The following is a 19,149-nucleotide window of genomic DNA, read 5'->3' on the forward strand; positions in this document are numbered from 1 at the left end:
ACTATAATACATCCTCCACGATATATTTTAACCAAATTTTGATATCAACCAGTCCTTTTCCCTATCGCTCTTATTATTATTATATAATAGTTTGAGGATTCTGATATTCTTTTACCATAAGATGCCAAGAAAACAAGGTACTGCATAAAAAATGACATATAAAACATAGCATGCAAATTAAAGAAAACATTAAGGGCTACAAAGGTATAGAGTTGCATACCTGATGATGTTGATGTTGATGTTGATACAAATGGTGATGCGTTGACATCGGTTTTGTTAGCTGTTGAGCAACCATCAGCCAAAAATGGTGATTCAGGGCAAGCACACAAGGTTAGAACGGTATTATCATCGTAAATGCACTGGCCACCCGACTGGATACATTCTCTGCAACCACTACCTTCCACCTTCCAAATCACATCAAACCCTTTTTGAAAAACCCGACCCAATACATCTGACTTCAAGAACTCAACTGGAAATGGGATTACAACACTAGTTTCGCAATTCCCCGGACCTTGTATCCCGGGAACTAGAAACACTTGACTAAGTTCATCGTTAGCACAGAAAATAGAGCCGATCCCCATCAAGTTAAAAGAAAGTGGGCATCCAAAAAGGATGCTAATGTTCATATAGCTTTTGGTGTAATCGAAAAGCTTGGGATCAATGGTGGTGTTCACTAGCTCTTGTGGACACATTGAGTTGATCATATCCTCTCGAACAATCTTCAAAATCTGGGCCGTTGGATCGATTCCCAGAACCTTGTATGTAATGTTCATGATGTTGATAGTCGCCAGATTCTGATCCTCACAGCTGTTTAGCTCAAAACCGGGGTATCCACAGTATGTAGGATCTTGGTGGCGCCGGAAAGGGTATTGGAAGCCTGAGATAGTCCCGCAACTGAATGAAGTGTTGCAAGTGCCATAGAATCCGGCTGAGTTGCTCGAACATTCTTGGATTATGATTAAAATGATTAGCTTTAGAATACAATATCGGGGATTCATGGAGAATTTGGAGAAGGTGAAGTAGTAAAGCTCTGAACTGAATCTTGAATAGGGTTGAAGACTAGGGAAGTGGGTGGGTTTTTGAGTGAGATTGCTTTAGGAATCACTCAAGCATCAACTACCACGTTTGAAAAGTTGATTGATGGATATTTAATTGGGGTTATGGTGTTTTATTATTGGTTTAAGATAGTACAATGTTGACTTGTTAGTAACTTAGCGATAAAGCTGTTTTTATGTACATGGTTTCCAAGTAGACTTTGGGTCTAAATCTATGCGGACGTAACTTGATTTTTTTTTTTTTTTTTTCTAAATTTGAATGAGTTTTACATATGTTTGAACTTTAATCTCCGATGTTGTAAAATCAGAAATTTGGTTGTTTTATAGAATAAGATTAATCTGATTACTCGAGCTATAGAAAAAGTTCGAAATGTCATTGAGTTGTAGTGTAGTATTAGTGGGGTATAAATTATAATTCTGATTTGTCAATAAGTTTTTTTATATTAAAAACATGTTATGAACAAAACAATTGAATTTGCTACCACACATGATAAGAAGACATAGTGTGTAAGCATTGAACTTGTGCATTAACCTATTAAACAAAATTATGTACCTATAAATATACTCATTAATAAGAATATTTATAGTAGAATGTCAATAAAATTGTTTTAAATCCATATTCCAGTCAATTTGATTGGGAAAGGGAGATGATTCGTACACAAAAAAATTTCTACATACACAACAATCGGTGCTTTAAAATGTTGTATTGTACAACTTTATAATGTATCAATTGTTATGTATGGCAAAAAACTGTCGTATACGAATCATCAGGGCCGGTCCTGAGTTATCTTAGGCCCTGGTGCAAACACGGAAAAAAGGCCTCTAAAAGTAAGTTTATATATATATATATATATATATATATATATATATATATATATATATATATATATATATATATATATATATATATATATATATATATAAAGGTCACAATGAAATTGTACGAGTAAAAACAAAATTGTTAAATTATTCAAAATGTGAAATTATAAAAATTTGGAAGGCCAAACTTGTAAGTTATGGAAATTGATTTATTAAATGGAATTAACTATTAAATTTGAAGGGTTGATATGTAACTTCTATTTATTTAAAAAATGAAAAACAAAATTGTTAAATTACTCAAAATGTGAAATTATAAAAATTTAGAAGGCCAAACTAGTTACCGAAATTAATTTATTAAATAGAATTAACTATTAAATTTGAGGGGCTGATATGTAACTTCTATTTATTTTAAAAAAAAAAAGAGAGAGAGAGAGAGAGAGAGATTAATTTCATTAAAATATGAAAAACAGAGAGGATCGAACCCACATCAAACAACAATATGCATAAGAAATGTGGTTTTGCCGACTAAGCTGACTTACATTTTTGATTTGTTACCGATCAAAACGATATATATACACACACTTAACTATATAATTTTGTTAAATTCGGACCCTATTTTTTCCGAGGCCCTGTGCGGATGCACACCTTGCACACCTTTAGGGCAGGCCCTGCGAATCACTTCCCATTGGAAAATCATTTAAGTTAAATGAGTGTAAGTGCGGACAGGGAACCCGAACTGAAAACCAGGGACCGGGATGCAAACATACCATCTACGTCTATTGTTGGAACCATAAGGATGATATGTATGCTATTTTTAGAGGCTGAAATCAATGAACAAAATGGGTTATGTTGAAGTTAAAACAGGGGAGAGGAGTTGTAGGATATTATCTTACTTCAAAGTTGAAGTCAAATTACATTATTAGAAGATGAGAAAATTAAATGGGTTGCTATATTTAGAATAAGTTTTTTATTCACCAAAGCCTAATTATATTATACACATTAACATTTTACAATATATTGGTACTGTTCTTAACATCAAATCACGCTACAGTATCTCCTCTCCCTCTCCGTCAAAATGTAATGAAATCGATAAAGGGGTAAAAACTGATTCATTGATTTGTAAAAAAAAAGCACCAAGACTATTTATACAAGTTTCCAAGAAACATAGATAAAATAGAAAACTAGATGATGATTCAAATAAATAAGATAACGGTAAATATGGATGTAATCGGATGGATATGGGAAAGATCCGATTTCCTTTACAAAATGGAATTCGAAGGCACACTTTGTAATTTTCTTCAAATTTTCTTCCTTTCCTACTCTAAAATTTTTAAGTCTAATACCTAGTGTTAAGATTATAAAAAACCTTATATATTACATTATTTGGGTAAATTGCAAAAAAGTCACTATATTATCACAAAATTTCGATTTTGATACCGAGTTATTTTTTTATTTTTATTTTTTTTGTAATTATGTCATTATATTTACAATTTTGTTGCAATATCAACCAAATGACTGGTTTTTCCTATTCTCCGGGGAACCACTTTTCCCGAATTGCAATAAAGTCATTAAGTTTACCAAAATCACGATTTTGACACCGAGTTTCAAACTGCAAGAAGTCACTATATTACCATAAAATTTTTATTTTGACATCGAGTATTTTTCTCAATTATGTCATTACATTTACAATTTTGTTGCAATGTCAACCAACCGATCCATGTGATGTTATTTTGGTATAGAAGCTCGCTTTGTACAACAAATAAATCAAAGTCAGTGTAATGGTTAAAACTCACTTACATGTCAGCGAAAAGGGCATAATAACCCTTTCAGGATATGCTATTGTTATTTAAAAGCTTGATTTGTACAACAAATAAATAAAGACCTCTACAAGGTCGATTTGTAGAACAAATAAATGAATACCCCTACAAATTCGATTTATTTGTACTACAAATAAATGAAGAACCCTACAAATGAAGATCTCTACAAACTCGCTTTTAAACCAATTGATCGGTTACCATCAATCTAGCAGGATAACTATAACCCCCGCAACTTCGGGCTAGACATTTAAGATATATAATAGATAACTATAATAATATAAATCCTCGTTTAAGATTATCATTAGTCGTGTGCGTTCTAGGCTACGTATTATAAAGTCATTTTTAGTAGTTTATCAATAAACGACGAAATGGAAATCTCGATAAAAGATTATTTTAGAAAAATAATCTTGAGGGGAAATGTAAGAGTTGCGATATGAAGCCGTACACATAAAGCACACTAAAATTCAACTGTGTATTCAGAAGTTATAGACTTTTGAAGTTTCACAATCACACAATGTATTGTAAATAGTGAATTGGAGATAGGTTGTTTATTAACCTAAGTAATCTAAATAAAAGTCATAAAACCGAGAGTGTATGTATAGAGAATGCTCAAATCTGACTTCAAAAGGGGAAGTTATGATTTTTCTAATATTTCAGCGTTACAGTTTAGTGTAGAAATCGAATATTAGATCGGTTGATCGTTAGCCGAAACGATCTAAACAAGAATTCAAGATCTCTTGATAAGGAATTTGTCGATATAAAGACAGTCGATAATGGACGTCATACGAGAGAGTTATAAAATTTTAACGGAATTTAACAGTTTAAACCTGTTAAAAATATAACTTTTATTATAAAGTCAAAATTACCCACGGAGTCTAAATGAAAGTTGTAGATCTCATTGATAGATACACGTGGATATAAAACTCGTCAATAAGAGAGCTCATGCAGAGAAGATATGGAGTTTTTAAGAAAACATAAATTTTCGCGCACAGAGATAAGATGTGCGGGGCACACTGGCATACTACAGAGAATGCGACATGTGCACCAGTGAATGATCAACACGTCACCCTGGCCGATAGCATGCACGACGCACGAAGGATCATTGTAAGTCAATAAAGGTAACCATGGGAGGATAGAGTACTTTGAATGAACACACAATTCATTAACACCTATAGGCAATGAGCATGTCAGTGTTCCAGAAGACTATCTAGAATAGTCAATGATCATCATATATACTTTCCTAGATGACTAGTTTCATCAGTACAATAGTATAGAATGGTCATGGCTACACGCCATTATTTTATCTTTCACAACCCTTCTCTACCCAATATAATTTAAGTAACATATTTAAAATAGATCAATACTTTATCAATATATGATTCAAGTACACATAAAACCAGTCAAGTTACCTTATCTAGCATAAATATCATAATAAACGCATGTATCAATTAATTATTTAAATATTTTGTATCTATGTATAAGATGAAAGTAACTATACACTCACTTGATTGTAGGTAAAAGACTTGTGGTTAAGTCTATGCTTTGTCTATCACTTTAGTTTTTCCATTTAAAAGACCTATATATTAATATTACTAAGTTTCAATTATCGTTTGTATTATTTGTGGCTATAATAATAGTAATTTGAATTCATCAATAATTACAAAGGAATATCGAGTTCTATCAGATAAGGGATGACCAAGTAAGATCATTCTAGAGGTAGGATCCGTTTGCTAAAAAGATGTACAGTTTGGAAATTCACTTTAAACACCCCAGTGATCTAGTCTAGACATCACTCTCATAAGTAGATCGATCAGTATAACGACCGATACTACTCATAAATCTTATTCATAAGTTCATAATAACAAATACGAACTAAATATAAGTTATACTTAAAGCATAGTAAGTATAACTCAACTTACAGGTTTTCTAGCGAAAAACCGAAAACTGCTCGGGTAGAACTTTGATACCGAAAGCTCTTTTTATTGGACCTTTCGTTGCTCCAAAGCTTCGCTACTAATACTAGAAAACTCCTAAATTCGGGCCTCGGGATGCAGGAAAAGTTTTGGGAGAGTTTGGGAAGAAAATTGAGAAAAATAAGCAAGAAAATCAAGTTATATATAGAAAAATCCGAAGGGTACACTGCGCCTGGTGACATGGAAGCTCCATATTACACCACCTGTCAAGGAATACTAACTTTTATTAACACTTCGTCGGCTAATTCAAATTTATTTTTAATTTTATAACATATAAGGAATACATTGTAAAAAAACTTTCAAAATGCATAACTTTTTAATACGTTATATGAATAACCGATCATAAGGGTAAATTGTGAACAGTTTTAATAGTTCAGTGGTAAATAGATAATGAAAAAAAGTTTAGTGACTAAATGTAAACAAAGTCGAAAGTTCGTTTCCCTCTAAAAAAATCCAATGACTAAAATAGTTATTTAAATATGAATTGTTTTTTCTAAAACATTTTAAAATTATGAATGACTTTTTTGAAAGAAAAAAAATAACGCCGTTTTAATTGTTGAATATATAACTATTTTTTTTTTGTAAAGGTAATATGGATGGTGTGGTTTGGGTGCAACACTTCATAAAACATGTTAACGGTTTTACTTAACTCTACATGTCTAGTTAAATAATCATAAATTTCAATAATTATTCAAATTTTTTAAGAAAATACAATTTCAAATATAACTCAATTGTTCGGGTAAATTAAAAATATCTAAATTCTAAACAACTTGACTTTCATTTTCGATATCTTATTTAATTGTAATATACTAATATGATGTATGTCAATACATTGAGTATAACAATATATATATATATATATATATATATATATATATATATATATATATATATATATATATATATATATATATATATATATATAATGTATCAATGTACATATGTATTTTTTTATAACCAATGTATATGGTTTAATGTATGTCAATATACATGTTGCATAATTTTACAACACAAAATTCATACATATAATATTAGGATAATTTTTATACATATAATATTGCATAGTTTTATAACATAAAACTTATACATATATTGTTGGTTTTGTTTTTCGTTTTTTATACCTTTTTTGGGGGTTTTTCTTTTCATAGATTTCTTAATCAACAAATATTGTTAAAATTTAACAAAAATACATAATTTGCTAAACCACAATACAAGAGGAAAGTTTGTTCATATTTAGTTATTGAACTTTTTTTTATAGGGAAACAAACTTTAAACTTTGTTCATATTTAGACACTAAACTTTTTTTCATTATCTATTTGTCACTGAACTATTGAAATTGTTCACATTTTACCCTTATGACCGGTTGTAAGGGTAAAATATGAACAATTTCAATAGTTTAGTGACAAATAGAGAATGAAAAAAAGTTTATTGACTAAGTATGAACAAAATCAAAAGTTTATTACCCTTTCAAGTCATTATCCTCCCTCGGAAATGCCTATCCAAATCTTCCAAATAGTGTCACTAAAAAAGGGATTTCCACGGAAATGCCTTGGAATTATTTTCCTCGGAAATGCTGCTTTGGAATTATGTTCCATCAGAAAAGTCTCTCGGAACCCAAGCAAAATGACATGTATGAGAAAAGTAAGGGAACTTCCGACCATAAGTACTTTGTTTCAAATGTTGCTGAATAAGTGTCAGAAATCCCTCCGAAAAAGTTCCTGGGACATATTTTCGGATGTATTTTTTGTCGGAAAGAGTTCATTTCTAGTAGTGGATAATATATGCTCTTCTGTTGAATGATTATTATTTTTTTTCCAAGATTATTTTTTTTTCCAAATTTATTGTATACACCTTGCCACGTACGAGACAATATTGTTATGATCAGTTACTCCGAACCAAACGAGAAATTAAATAGTCTCATACTTTTTGTTCCTAATATCCTCTTATCTATTTTAGATGGTGACACATGTCATTAAATTTAATATAAAATTTGATTGAGATTTTGAATTTATACACTTATCATCATCTTAAATAGGTAGGAAGAAAATAGAAACAAAAGATAGGATGATATTTAATTTCTCTTTTTATAATGGATATATATCTTAGGTACATGTTTTGCATATAATGGAGACGAGGATCTGGAGTGTATAAATTGAAGATGGCTAAAAGGCCCTAATCCGATACTATATATACACAAGAATCTTACGTGACACAAGTGAATATTGTTCATTCATTGCATTTACTTTACACACACGTCGCACTAGTATAATTCTCTTACGTTTGATCAATTTAAATTAATGAACATCAAAACTAAAGTCACATACCAAAAAGTGATCATGATTGTAACAAAACTCAAAACACAGTGCATAACCAAACTCTTAATACGCAAGAAAGTTCTATCAACCATCAGAAGAATTTGGCAACGACCCATTAACCAATTTGTTAGTAACACCATACTCCGGGGATGGTGGTTGTGTATTATGATCCTTAAAGAGCCCACACTCCACCACAAAATCAACAACCTCCGGTTTCTGAGCATTCATTTCATCATTCTGAATCCCTCTCAAAATCTCCACCACCTCCTTCATTGTCGGCCTCATATCCGCCTCCGGTTGCAGACACCGGAAAGCCAACTCCGCCACCAAAGTAACCATCCGCCTCACCTCCCCATCACTCTCAAACCCAATCCTCTCATCCACCAACTCCCCCAACATATGATTCTGAATCTTACTAACCCCCATTGCAGCCAAGTTTATATCGAGCCTATCTCTATTAGTATCAACGGCTTGTAAAGAAGAAATAAGCTCAATCAAAACCACCCCGAAACTAAAAACATCACTCTTGTCAGTCAACTGGTAACATTGGTAGTATTCGGGGTCCACATAGCCAGGTGTCCCTTGTGGGGCCGTTGAGACATGTGTCGCGTTGTTTGGAAACAATCTTGATAAACCAAAATCAGCAACTTTGACTTTGAAACTTTTGTCTAAGAGAATGTTATTGGTTTTTACGTCGCGATGTATGATGTCGGATTCATGGAGGTAGGCTAGTGCTTCGGCTGTTTCTATGGCGATGTTGAGGCGTATAGACCATGGAAACATGTTTGAATTTGAGTTTGAGTTTGATAGTTTTCCATGAAGATGATCGCCTACTGTGCCATTTGGAACGTATTCGTATACGAGTAGTAGTTCGCGGCTTCGTTTTGATGTGCATCCGTATAATTTCACAAGGTTTTTGTGTTGAAGTTTTGTCAAGATTTCAATTTCGTTCATGAATTGATGTACACGTTTGAAATTGTTCTCGTATAAACGTTTCACTGCTACTTCTCGCCCATCGAGAAGCTTACCTAGAAAATTTCAAGATTTGTTCTGTTAGATATGTAAAGTCTTTGATTTTATCTAGCTCTGATACCATGTTAGATATGTGAAATTTTTTATTTTCTCTCGAAATGAGAGGTGGGACTCTGTACATATATAAAGTCAGATAGGTCTATGTCTAGTTGATGTGAGACTCTGACGTACATATATAGATATGTGAAATTTTTGATTTTCACATATGTGTTGATTTTAGCTCTAATACCATGTTTAGATATGTGAAATTCTTGATTAATTTTCTCTTGAAATGAGAGGTAGGACTATGACGTACATATATAAAGCCAGATAGGACTGTGTCTAGCTGATGTGAGACTTTGACGTATATATATAGATATGTGAAATTCTTGATTTTCACATATCTATTTTAGCTCTAATACCATGTTTAGATATGTGAAATTCTTGATTTTCTCTTGAAAAGAGAGGTGGGACTCTGACATAGGCATATACAGACAGATAGGATTGTGTGTCTAGCTGATGTGAGACTCTATGTTTACTGCATTTAAGGAGTATAGGATTTTACCATGATAAACAGTTCCATAACCACCATCACCGAGTTCTCTTGAATCATTGAAATTATCGGTAGCTAGTTCTAGTTCTTCATAGGTAAAAACTTGAGCTCCAAAATAGGAGCAATTTGTGAAGTCTTTAGTTGTTGGTGAAGGATATGAAGGGATGCTAGAACTGAAATTAGATTGGGTATAACTCGTTAGTCCTTTGCCCTCGGTTTTTAAGGATGATGCTTCTTTTCTATTACGCCTTTTCCTCCTTTGTTTACAAACAAAGATTCCCAATCCCACACCAAAAACTACAACAATTGCTCCAAGGGTTGAAAGGACTAGAATTTAAAGAAAAAAAACAGTAAAATTTAGTTACTTGAAACAATGATTAGGAAAGAAACTTAAGTCTATTTAGTGACAGAATGGAATCCATACTTATAATCACAGATCCTTTCCTTGAACTCCCTGCAAATAAATTTCAAGAAAATATTAGCTTCCAAATCATCCTATCAAAATAATTACTTAAAAGATAAAACCCATAAAAGATTGAAATATCCCACTTGGGAAATATAACGAATGTGATAAGCATGTATTGTAATAGTTGGTTTTGAGTGATATAATATGAGAAGGCATTATGTCGAACACCTGGTGGGTTACATATACTACTGTTGCAAATACAAATGGGTTGGCTTGTAGCAACGTTGAATCCACAAAGCCCTTGCAACCTACCACACTCTAAACACTTCTCATCAAACGGATTACTGTAGGTAACCTGAAAACCCATAGTCAAAGCTTCTGCAAGAGTCAACATACTTTGATTGAGATCATCAGCAACAGTTCTTAACAACGGAGTCCTCACACCCTTAAAACAGTGTATCATCTTTAATATCGGTTCAATAGGAACATTCCCGATTAAAAAGTACGAATCTGTAAGATCCACACCACCTACATCACAAAAAAACCGGTGTTGTGGTTGGATAGGCATGAGCGACGAACTACATCCAAAGAATATGGTGAGATCAACATTCTCAACGCCATCAGCATCAAAGTAATTCGAATCGAGAGTCGAATTAAGAAAGGTGGTAGGACAAGGATTTTTCCATAAGTCCGATCTGGCTAGTACGAGGGTTTTTCCGGTCAAGTTAGCTTCGAGAACCCGGTAAGTAACTGGTTCGGAGATTAACTCAGGGTACTCGTTTGTAGTACAGATAAGTCGGAATTCAGGTGGACCACAGTGATCGGGTCGATCACCGCCGGTGAAAGGGTAGCTGAGGTTGTGGATGTTGCCACAAGAGAAAGTTCCGTCGCAGCCTGGGAAGGAGGGGAAGGTGGGTTCTGTAAGAGATACGGTTAGGTGGCTGGAGTAGAGGAGGAAGAGGAGGAGGAAGGTGGCGGAGGAGAGATACGGCGGAGGCATTTTGGGAGAGATTGTAATAGTGAAGCGCCATTTTAATCGGCCAAAAAGTGGCACAAAAGTTTTGAAATTAACGGGAAAAATCCGAAACTTGAGTAGTTTGATTCGGGGCCCCGAAATTAATATACGATTTTTCAGTCAGTTATTGTTGATTTTATCTTCCATGTGTTTTATTTTAATCACAAAACGAAGATGTCATCCATAAAGTTATAAGAAAACCGAAATAAAATGAATAAAAAGAAGAAAAAAAAACCATGTGGTTCTTCAAAAGTATACATTAAACAAATTACAAAAAGTATTAGTAAGTAATGGTGGGAAAAAATTAATCTCTTAAAAATTAATATACAATTGGTCAAATTACATAGAAATCATAGTAGTTTGGATTTTTTTTTTCTTTAAGTAAAGAAAGAATCCTTTTTCTGATTTAACGAAAAAGGCTATTGGGAATCAATCATTCCCTATAGTGGATGTTCAAACAGATGCATGGAAGCCTTGCATCGTGACTTTCCTTCCTTTCACCTTGAGGACAAAGTGGCTCTTTAGGGACATGAGTTGGGGAATCCTTTTGTAATGGAGGGGTAAACTAGAAATTTATTTGTTAGTATGTTGTCCTTTAAGTAGGCTTGAGAAATAAGGTAGAGGCATCTTTTGTGAATTGGGAAGAATTTTGGAGAGAACTAGATTCTCCAACGTCTAGTAAGAATTAAGAGGGTAAATACTTGATAAATTTCTTTTTATTAAGTTAGTTCATAGCACACATATCCTCCGATTATAATTGGTAAATACTTGATGAACGATGGTGCACATAATGATGATCGAAATATATGGATTTAACTAAGTCATGGTTCTCGGGGTTTCAATTCCAACAACTGATTTTGAAGAGAATAGTTAGAAGAACGATGTGGTGGTGGCCGGAGGTGTTTATCTTCTTGTCGTGGCGAAGGACAATGTGGTGGTTGTGGGAGGTGGTTATGTTCTCATGGTGGTGGAGACAATGAAAGATGGTGGTGGCGGGCAGTGGCTGTTAGGTTTTAAGCACTTCAACAACTTGATAAATGATTTAACACAGAGTAATAATGCAAGCGGAAACAAAGATATATACAATCTATTTACGTGGTATTGTCTACGACAAACGTACGAGAGAGAGAGAGAGAGAGAGAGAGAGAGAGAGAGAGAGAGAGAGAGAGAGAGAGAGAGAGAGAGAGAGAGAGAGAGAGAGAGAGAGATTTTGTTGCTTTATGCCGAATAAATATCTAATAGAATACATTAGGTTATACGGATTGTTTGAGTACAAATACCAGTTGTTTGACATAAAACGAAAAATATCAAACTCGAATACTATGATGAAATATAAAGGCAAATATTATATGCATTATCTATAACGAAATATAAAGGCAAATATGATATAGGAATGGATGTGAGGAAGGGAGGTGGGGGTAGGGGTAGCAATATTGGTTATTAATTTGTCATTATTAAAATTATGACTTTAACCACTTTTTATGACTTTGTCAAATTAAAGAAAAATAAATTGGTATGAAGTACAATGCCATAAATTTAAAACAAGATAAAGTGGTGTAAATTACGCGAGAAATTCTTTAAATGAGAAGTCTTTCAATATTTATTAATCTACCACGGACCAACAACTATCATTTGAATAATGCACCATGGGAAGAACCACAATTATTTATATATTTTGCAGGCTTTTTAATCTAATATCTACTTTATTAATATATATAATTTATGCAACGTTCATTTTAGTTAATTTCATTTTAAAACGCTATTTCTATATTAAAATAATGAAGCGTTAGTTGAGTAAGTATATTAACAACTAAAAAGATATACTTATGAGAAACCACGTCAAGATAAACATGTATAACGTGAACTCTAATTCTTAAGTCATAAGAAACATATACTTTTGCACGTCAATTTTCAAAAGACCAAAATATTTGATTTGTATAACTTATTAAATAACATATTTCACTCTAAATGATTTACTTACACATTCTAAATATCATTTAAGTCAAGATTTTAGGGGACTTAAACTCAACTCAAGACGAAGGACCAAATTTCTAAATTTGGCCCGATTTAACTGTTTCACTTAACCAGCATCAAGTGGTCAAATTAATTACCGTAAATTCTAATCCACCATGCTTAAATTTGAATCGAACTCTCCTTCTAAACAAAACTTAGGTTTCTTATCATTACCATACTTTGGCTAGAGGTATACATAAAAAGACCAAAGCTTACAAACTTTTTCAGACTGTCCAGCTGAATAGACTAATTTTTGTATCTGAAATGACCAGTCCAGAAGCCGATCAGGGTTTTTTCTGGACTGAAAATTTTTAGGCTTTTTCTAGTCAGTGTTGCATAGTCCATGTGGACCTCTAATTTGTCAATAACCTATGCCGAAATATAATTCATTTTCATAAAAACAAAATAAAAAATAGTTTCTTACTTGATGACGGGGATGACTCGTCTCGAGTTTTGTTAACTCCGTCACAACTATCTGCCAAAAAACCCTGATCCGGGCAGCTACAGGCGGTCAGGCGTGTACTATTATCATACACGCACTGTCCACCAGACTGCCTGCACCCAGTGCAAACCTCATCATCCACCTTCCACCTAACCTCAAACCCGTTTCCCACAACCCGACCGGATGCACTCGGGTCCACAAACTCAACCGGAACGGGAACCACAACACTACTTCCACAATCCCCGGGCCCATGTACCCCTACCGTCAAAAAGACCGGTTTACCCCCATTGTTACCACACAAATCAAACCCACCTCCCATTCCGTTCCAAGAATCCGGACACCCGAAAAGAAAGCTCATGTTCATGTAGCCGGAATTGTAATCGAAAAGGTTGTAATCCATGGTGGTGTTGACTTGATCTTGCGGACAGATTGACTCGATCATATCTTCTCGAACAATCTTCAAAATCTGGACCGTTGGATCGATGCTCTGAATCCGGTAAGTCATGTTCTTGATGGTAATGGTAGGTGGGTTATGTTCATCACAGTTGATTTCAAAACCCGGGTATCCGCAGTGTGTGGGGTCGTTTTGTCTCCGAAATGGAAATTGGAAGCCCGAAATAGTCCCACAAGTGAAGGAATCATTGCATGTTGCATAGAATTTGTCTATGGTGGTTGAACATTCTCCAAGAACAATCAAAGTAAGAAAATTTAGGAGAAAATATTTGGGATTCATGGAGGATTAGAGAGGATTTGGGTTGTGAAATTCCCAGAAATGGATAGATTCTTGGATGGTTTCAAAGATAGGATAAAGTTGACTTATGAGTTATGATAAAATAGCTATGAGTTGTTCTTATGTCGATTTCATGTTGACTTTTGATTCTTCAAGACTCGTTGACTTTTATAGTGTTGGATTGTAGTTTTAAGCTATATATACAAGTATATATATAATCTATTAATATATTAATAGTGTAAGTTTATAAGATTCCATGACTTTTTTTTTACAAGACTTACTGTAAATGTAAATCATAATTTTTTTTTTGTTTATTCTTTTGAGAGACTAAATGGGATGAAAAAAAATAAGTTGAAAAAGTGTCTGAATCAGGAAGATCGATCAAGACTTGAAGAATCTTGAAGCTTTTTGTCTAACACTTCAGAGCTTATCTTCTCCATCATGTGGTAGAATAGAGATAAATCAGATAACTGTTCAACTGTCATTTTCCCCATCATAACTCTCGCTAATTTCTCTCTTTCTTCATTTAGCTTCATTTTCTCCATGTAAGAAGACGAATTTCTTACTGTTGCTCCCATTTGTTTCAACCTCTTCTCTTGTTGCAAACTTAACGCTGTGTTTGACTGAAATCGATTAAAAAAACTCCATGATTGAGTGAAGAGAAGAATATGAGTTTTTATGATGGTGGTTTAGTTCATGTATATACATTACCTCAAGAAATTCTGCTCCTGGTTTGAGATCAGACTCTTCAGATGGATGAAAATTGTTACCTGTTGTGTATATGTTTCTTGCAAGAGAGAAGCTATGAACAATAACCTTTCTTCTTTGTTCCAAATCTTTATCAAGCTTTAAAGAATTCTCTACTTTCAACATGTTGTTAAGCTTCTTCTGATATGCCAACACTGCTTTCACAAATTCCTTTAAAGAAAGGAAAATTCAGTCAACAATGGCGGAGATTGAAAAAAAGTTGATTGAAAGAGAAGATTATTAGATTCTATTCACCTTATAAGCAGCAGGGCATCCAGGATAATCGAATTCATTTGAAGCATTTGAAGCTAATCTCCTCATTCGCTCAGGATGAAACTGTAATCCCATTATAAACTTACCTTCTTCAGGATTATAAGAGTCTGGATCATAAAACCCTTCAATCAATCCATCTGGTGCAAACGCCATGGGCTTGAAACGTTGTGCTAATCTCTTAACCCCTTGATGATGATAACTATTGACCTTAATCTCCATCTTGTCATCTTCAAGAGAATCGTGAAACCATTGATGCAAAGGGGTGTTCTTCACAATTTTGACCAAATGTCTATGTCCATCGTAGTTTTCATAATCGATATGACTCACTTTCTTCACTTGTGGAGAGTTTTTCGCTATTTCCTTCTCAATGTCTTGGTAAAGCGTACCTCCACATGCTACATTTAGAATCTGTGAACCTCTGCATATTCCCAAGTAAGGAATGTTTCGTTCTAAGCAGAGTTTTGCAAGAGATAGTTCGATAATGTCCTTTTCTTTGTCGATTGTGGTGTCGCTGGAATGGAGGAGTCTGATTTCATCCAACTCTTCGGGTGATAGAATCGTTGTTTCTGATTCGTAAAGTGATGGATCGATGTCTTCGCCTTCACATAGAAGAACTCCATGGATTGGCTCGAAGCTCTCTAGTAACATGTTGACTCCGGTCACTCGAGGTACAATCACTGGAACAGCTCCATATCCGACAATCAGATCTAGATGATATTCACCTGGTAAGAAAAGTACTATTAGGTCACAGAAAAACAAAATTCGCACTGAAAATCTTAACATGGATTCAAGTAGTTCGTGGAATTGAACACTAAATTGAATCGAATCGAAGTGAGGACTGACTATTTAACAATAAATCATGAAAAACAGACTTCAAATTAATCAAAGGAATGTGGACATGCATGAGAAAAAGACGATGATTATAAAGTTCGTGATTCGATTGGGGTTGCATGAGAAAATGAAAATGAGTGATTGATCAGAAGAATAAACGAAGTAGAAGAATCATATACCGACGAAATCAACGAACTTGTTCTTGCGAAGGCTTCGTCTGGATACTATGAGCACGCGAGGTAAGATGGTGGCGAGATCGGTGGTTAACATGGCGGTGTGAGTTTGAGAGAAGGCAAGAAGGTGCAATCGCGTTTGCGTATGAAAAACAATTTTTATATTGTTTAATAACTATCAAATATTTAAAACGATTTTTAAGTTTCTTACATAATTAACATCTTTAAAATTTTGTTTGAATGTCCTAAACTCGTGAAACTTGAAAATTAATTTTGACTAAGATACATTTGCAAAATCAAAAAGATATTTTGGTTGCATTTGGCGATTTGACAATGAATATTTAACAAAAAAAATATTATCAATTTAAAAGCTATTCATAAGCATTTAAGAAAAAAATCTTAAGGCTTTTAGTTAATTTTTAAGATTGACTTAAAAAAAAAATATTTATATATTTATCTTTTTAAATAATTGTTTTTTTATATAATTTATATATTTCAAAAATTTTCAAACTATTTATATTAAAATTTATATAACAAATAAAAGCTAAGTTATCCACTATTTTTATCATCACCAACTACTACCTAGTTTTATCAAATAGGTCATTATTATTATTATTATTATTATTATTTTGAAAATACATACTCCCTCCGTTCCAAAATTATAGTCCATCTTTCCTTTTTGGTTTGTCCCAAAATAATCGTCCACTTCTAAAAATAAATAATATTTTTACCAAAATACTCCCTCATTATTACTTAACCAACTAAGCATTTAATGAAACATTAAATGCAAAGTAAGGACAAAACTGTCATTTTCTTGTATAAAGTTAGTGGTAATTAATATTTTTCTTAATCTGTGTGTTTTTTGTCTGTGGACAATAATATTGGGACGGAGGGAGTATAAGTTAAGATTTTAAATATACTTTGCATTTTTGTAACTAATTTGATTATGTTATTAATAAATTAAAAATATGGTAATTTAAAAAACACTTTTACTGAATTATGACAGAAAGGTTAGGTGATTCCAAATGTAAATGTAAATTTTAATTGAGTTTAAATTTTATAAAGAATTCAAACATTATGAATAACGAATTTATAAGATGCAAAAAAATATCATTAGATTGAAAGTGTGTGGGAAGTTTCTCTCATTTTTTGCATGACATGACATTCTTTCTCACTTTTTTTCCCTTACCAAATTTAGAGTGTGCGTGCTTTCATTTTTATTTAGAGTGTGTGCTTTCATTTTTTTTTAAATATATTTCATATAAATATTATACTCATTTTGTTAAGAATTAAAAAACCATAATTTTGATATATATATATATATATATATATATATATATATATATATATATATATATATATATATATATATATATATATTTATAATTCTGAAGTAGGTATATATAATTTAATAAATATTAAAAAGCTAAAAAAATAAAAATAAAAATAATATTGATCAATCACACGAGAAGAAAAAAAAGGGATAAACTCCCCTTGTTTTTTTCCCTCACCCTATTTTATTCATCCATAGTAGAGTGTTCCAGAATGAGGAAGCTTTCCCCCCACTCATTTCAGTTAGTACACCGTCCAACCTAATGTTACATGTGTTTATAGAATTGTTTGGAAGAACAACCATAAATAACATGTGAGAGGAAAAACATAAATTGCTGACGTATTTTTTATTTCCAAAGTCGATCCTTTTTTTAATGAGAGTGATATTTTTTTGTGTTTTTTATCTATCTATTTAAAAAAAGTTGTTAACATGAATCAAAAACCATAAATAAAAATATCACTTTCATTTTCTAATACCAATTTCATATTTCCATTCGTCAAATTAATTAGAAAAATGATTTTTATTTCTTTCTAATAATCATTCTAAATTAATTAATTAACATTTAACCATCTGGTATACCGAGAACGAGTAAGGTCGTGGTCTATGTGGCCACAGAAGTTCATAGTGCAAACCATCCCGACCTTTCTTGGTCGGCCATAGTCATGCTCAATTGTGGTGCAGACGACAAACGTAAATGGCCAATATGGAAATAGGAGGAACAGTGCATGCAACGGGTTTTGCGCTTTAGATGGAAAGAGATAATCAAAACTTTTAGAAATTGTCAGTTTCAGTCTATATATTTTTGCATATTAACAAAACTGACCCCATTTTTTATTGTATTTTTTAACTGAAAGAAAAAAAAAATGATGTGGAGTGGTGTGGTAGTGGTGGGTTTGCTATAGATTTAATGGTAGTTAATGGTGATGATGCGACACCCACTACTATAGTTATTAGTGGTGGGTATAACGTACGACCTTAAATTTGTGAATAAGAGTACATTTTCCTACTATATGGATATTGATAATATTGACCGAACCATGTTAATCATTGTGTCTTTATAAATGTGATTTTCTTGATTATTTTAGAAGTGATATCAGAGTCATTGTTTCGATGTGTCGTGAGGTTATGTCTCGTTCATTAGTATGCTCGTTGGAGCAGTGTGATAGTGATGATTCGTCAGGAGGTCAAGTGAGATACGGAAGCTGTTCTAGGTATGCTTTTCCAATTAAGGGATTTTTTTGGTGATCATGGTCAATAGGTTTTGAGTGCTCGTTTCTTCGCGCATAACCATGTTCTTAGTTAAATGGATTGTGATATATATATATATATATATATATATATATATATATATATATATATATATATATATATATATATATATACCAGAAAGGTGATCATCAATCTTTGAGTATAATCTCTATGGTTTCAGACCGATTGGTTCTTAGTCTTGTGAGCCTATCGTTTGGTTTGTTCATGATTACGGTGAAGAAGTTTCCAGTTTGAATGGTGTCGCTAAGGATTTGATTAGATCGTCGGTGGTGAGAGAAGTAAGTATCATGGTTTGTGTTAGTACAATTGGATTGGGTTTGTAACAGTGGCATTGTCTCATTTCCAAGAAGCCTTGTGAACCCTTTTGCCGATGC

General features: G+C 33.0%; 3 protein-coding genes across 4 annotated transcripts; all 3 read right to left on the minus strand.

Moving 5' to 3' along the window:
• Positions 1 to 111: 111 nt before the first annotated feature.
• On the minus strand, positions 112 to 998 carry LOC111917874 (LEAF RUST 10 DISEASE-RESISTANCE LOCUS RECEPTOR-LIKE PROTEIN KINASE-like 1.3). The gene is made up of 2 exons (XM_023913511.1): positions 221 to 998; positions 112 to 140 (listed from the first exon to the last, which is right to left on the minus strand). The coding sequence occupies exons 1-2, from the start codon at positions 996 to 998 to the stop codon at positions 112 to 114; spliced, it is 807 nt and encodes a 268-aa protein (XP_023769279.1).
• Positions 999 to 7,962: 6,964 nt separating this feature from the next.
• On the minus strand, positions 7,963 to 14,294 carry LOC111917901 (LEAF RUST 10 DISEASE-RESISTANCE LOCUS RECEPTOR-LIKE PROTEIN KINASE-like 1.4). 2 transcript variants are annotated; one of them, XM_023913538.3, is made up of 4 exons: positions 13,402 to 14,294; positions 9,968 to 9,997; positions 9,556 to 9,870; positions 7,963 to 9,007 (listed from the first exon to the last, which is right to left on the minus strand). In XM_023913538.3, the coding sequence occupies exons 1-4, from the start codon at positions 14,150 to 14,152 to the stop codon at positions 8,064 to 8,066; spliced, it is 2,040 nt and encodes a 679-aa protein (XP_023769306.1). In that variant the 5' UTR covers positions 14,153 to 14,294; the 3' UTR covers positions 7,963 to 8,063. The 2 variants fall into 2 exon arrangements, with proteins under 2 accessions (XP_023769306.1, XP_023769305.1); XM_023913537.3 differs by lacking the exon at positions 13,402 to 14,294 and adding an exon at positions 10,178 to 13,333.
• A 66-nt stretch (positions 14,295 to 14,360) lies between these two features.
• On the minus strand, positions 14,361 to 16,407 carry LOC111917902 (putative glutamine amidotransferase GAT1_2.1). The gene is made up of 4 exons (XM_023913539.3): positions 16,180 to 16,407; positions 15,152 to 15,891; positions 14,861 to 15,067; positions 14,361 to 14,772 (listed from the first exon to the last, which is right to left on the minus strand). Exons 1-4 carry the CDS (start codon positions 16,268 to 16,270, stop codon positions 14,518 to 14,520), a joined length of 1,293 nt encoding a protein of 430 aa, XP_023769307.1. The 5' UTR covers positions 16,271 to 16,407; the 3' UTR covers positions 14,361 to 14,517.
• Positions 16,408 to 19,149: the final 2,742 nt, after the last annotated feature.

This window comes from Lactuca sativa, chromosome 4 (assembly GCF_002870075.4).
Source record: "Lactuca sativa cultivar Salinas chromosome 4, Lsat_Salinas_v11, whole genome shotgun sequence".
Taxonomy (NCBI): domain Eukaryota; kingdom Viridiplantae; phylum Streptophyta; class Magnoliopsida; order Asterales; family Asteraceae; genus Lactuca; species Lactuca sativa.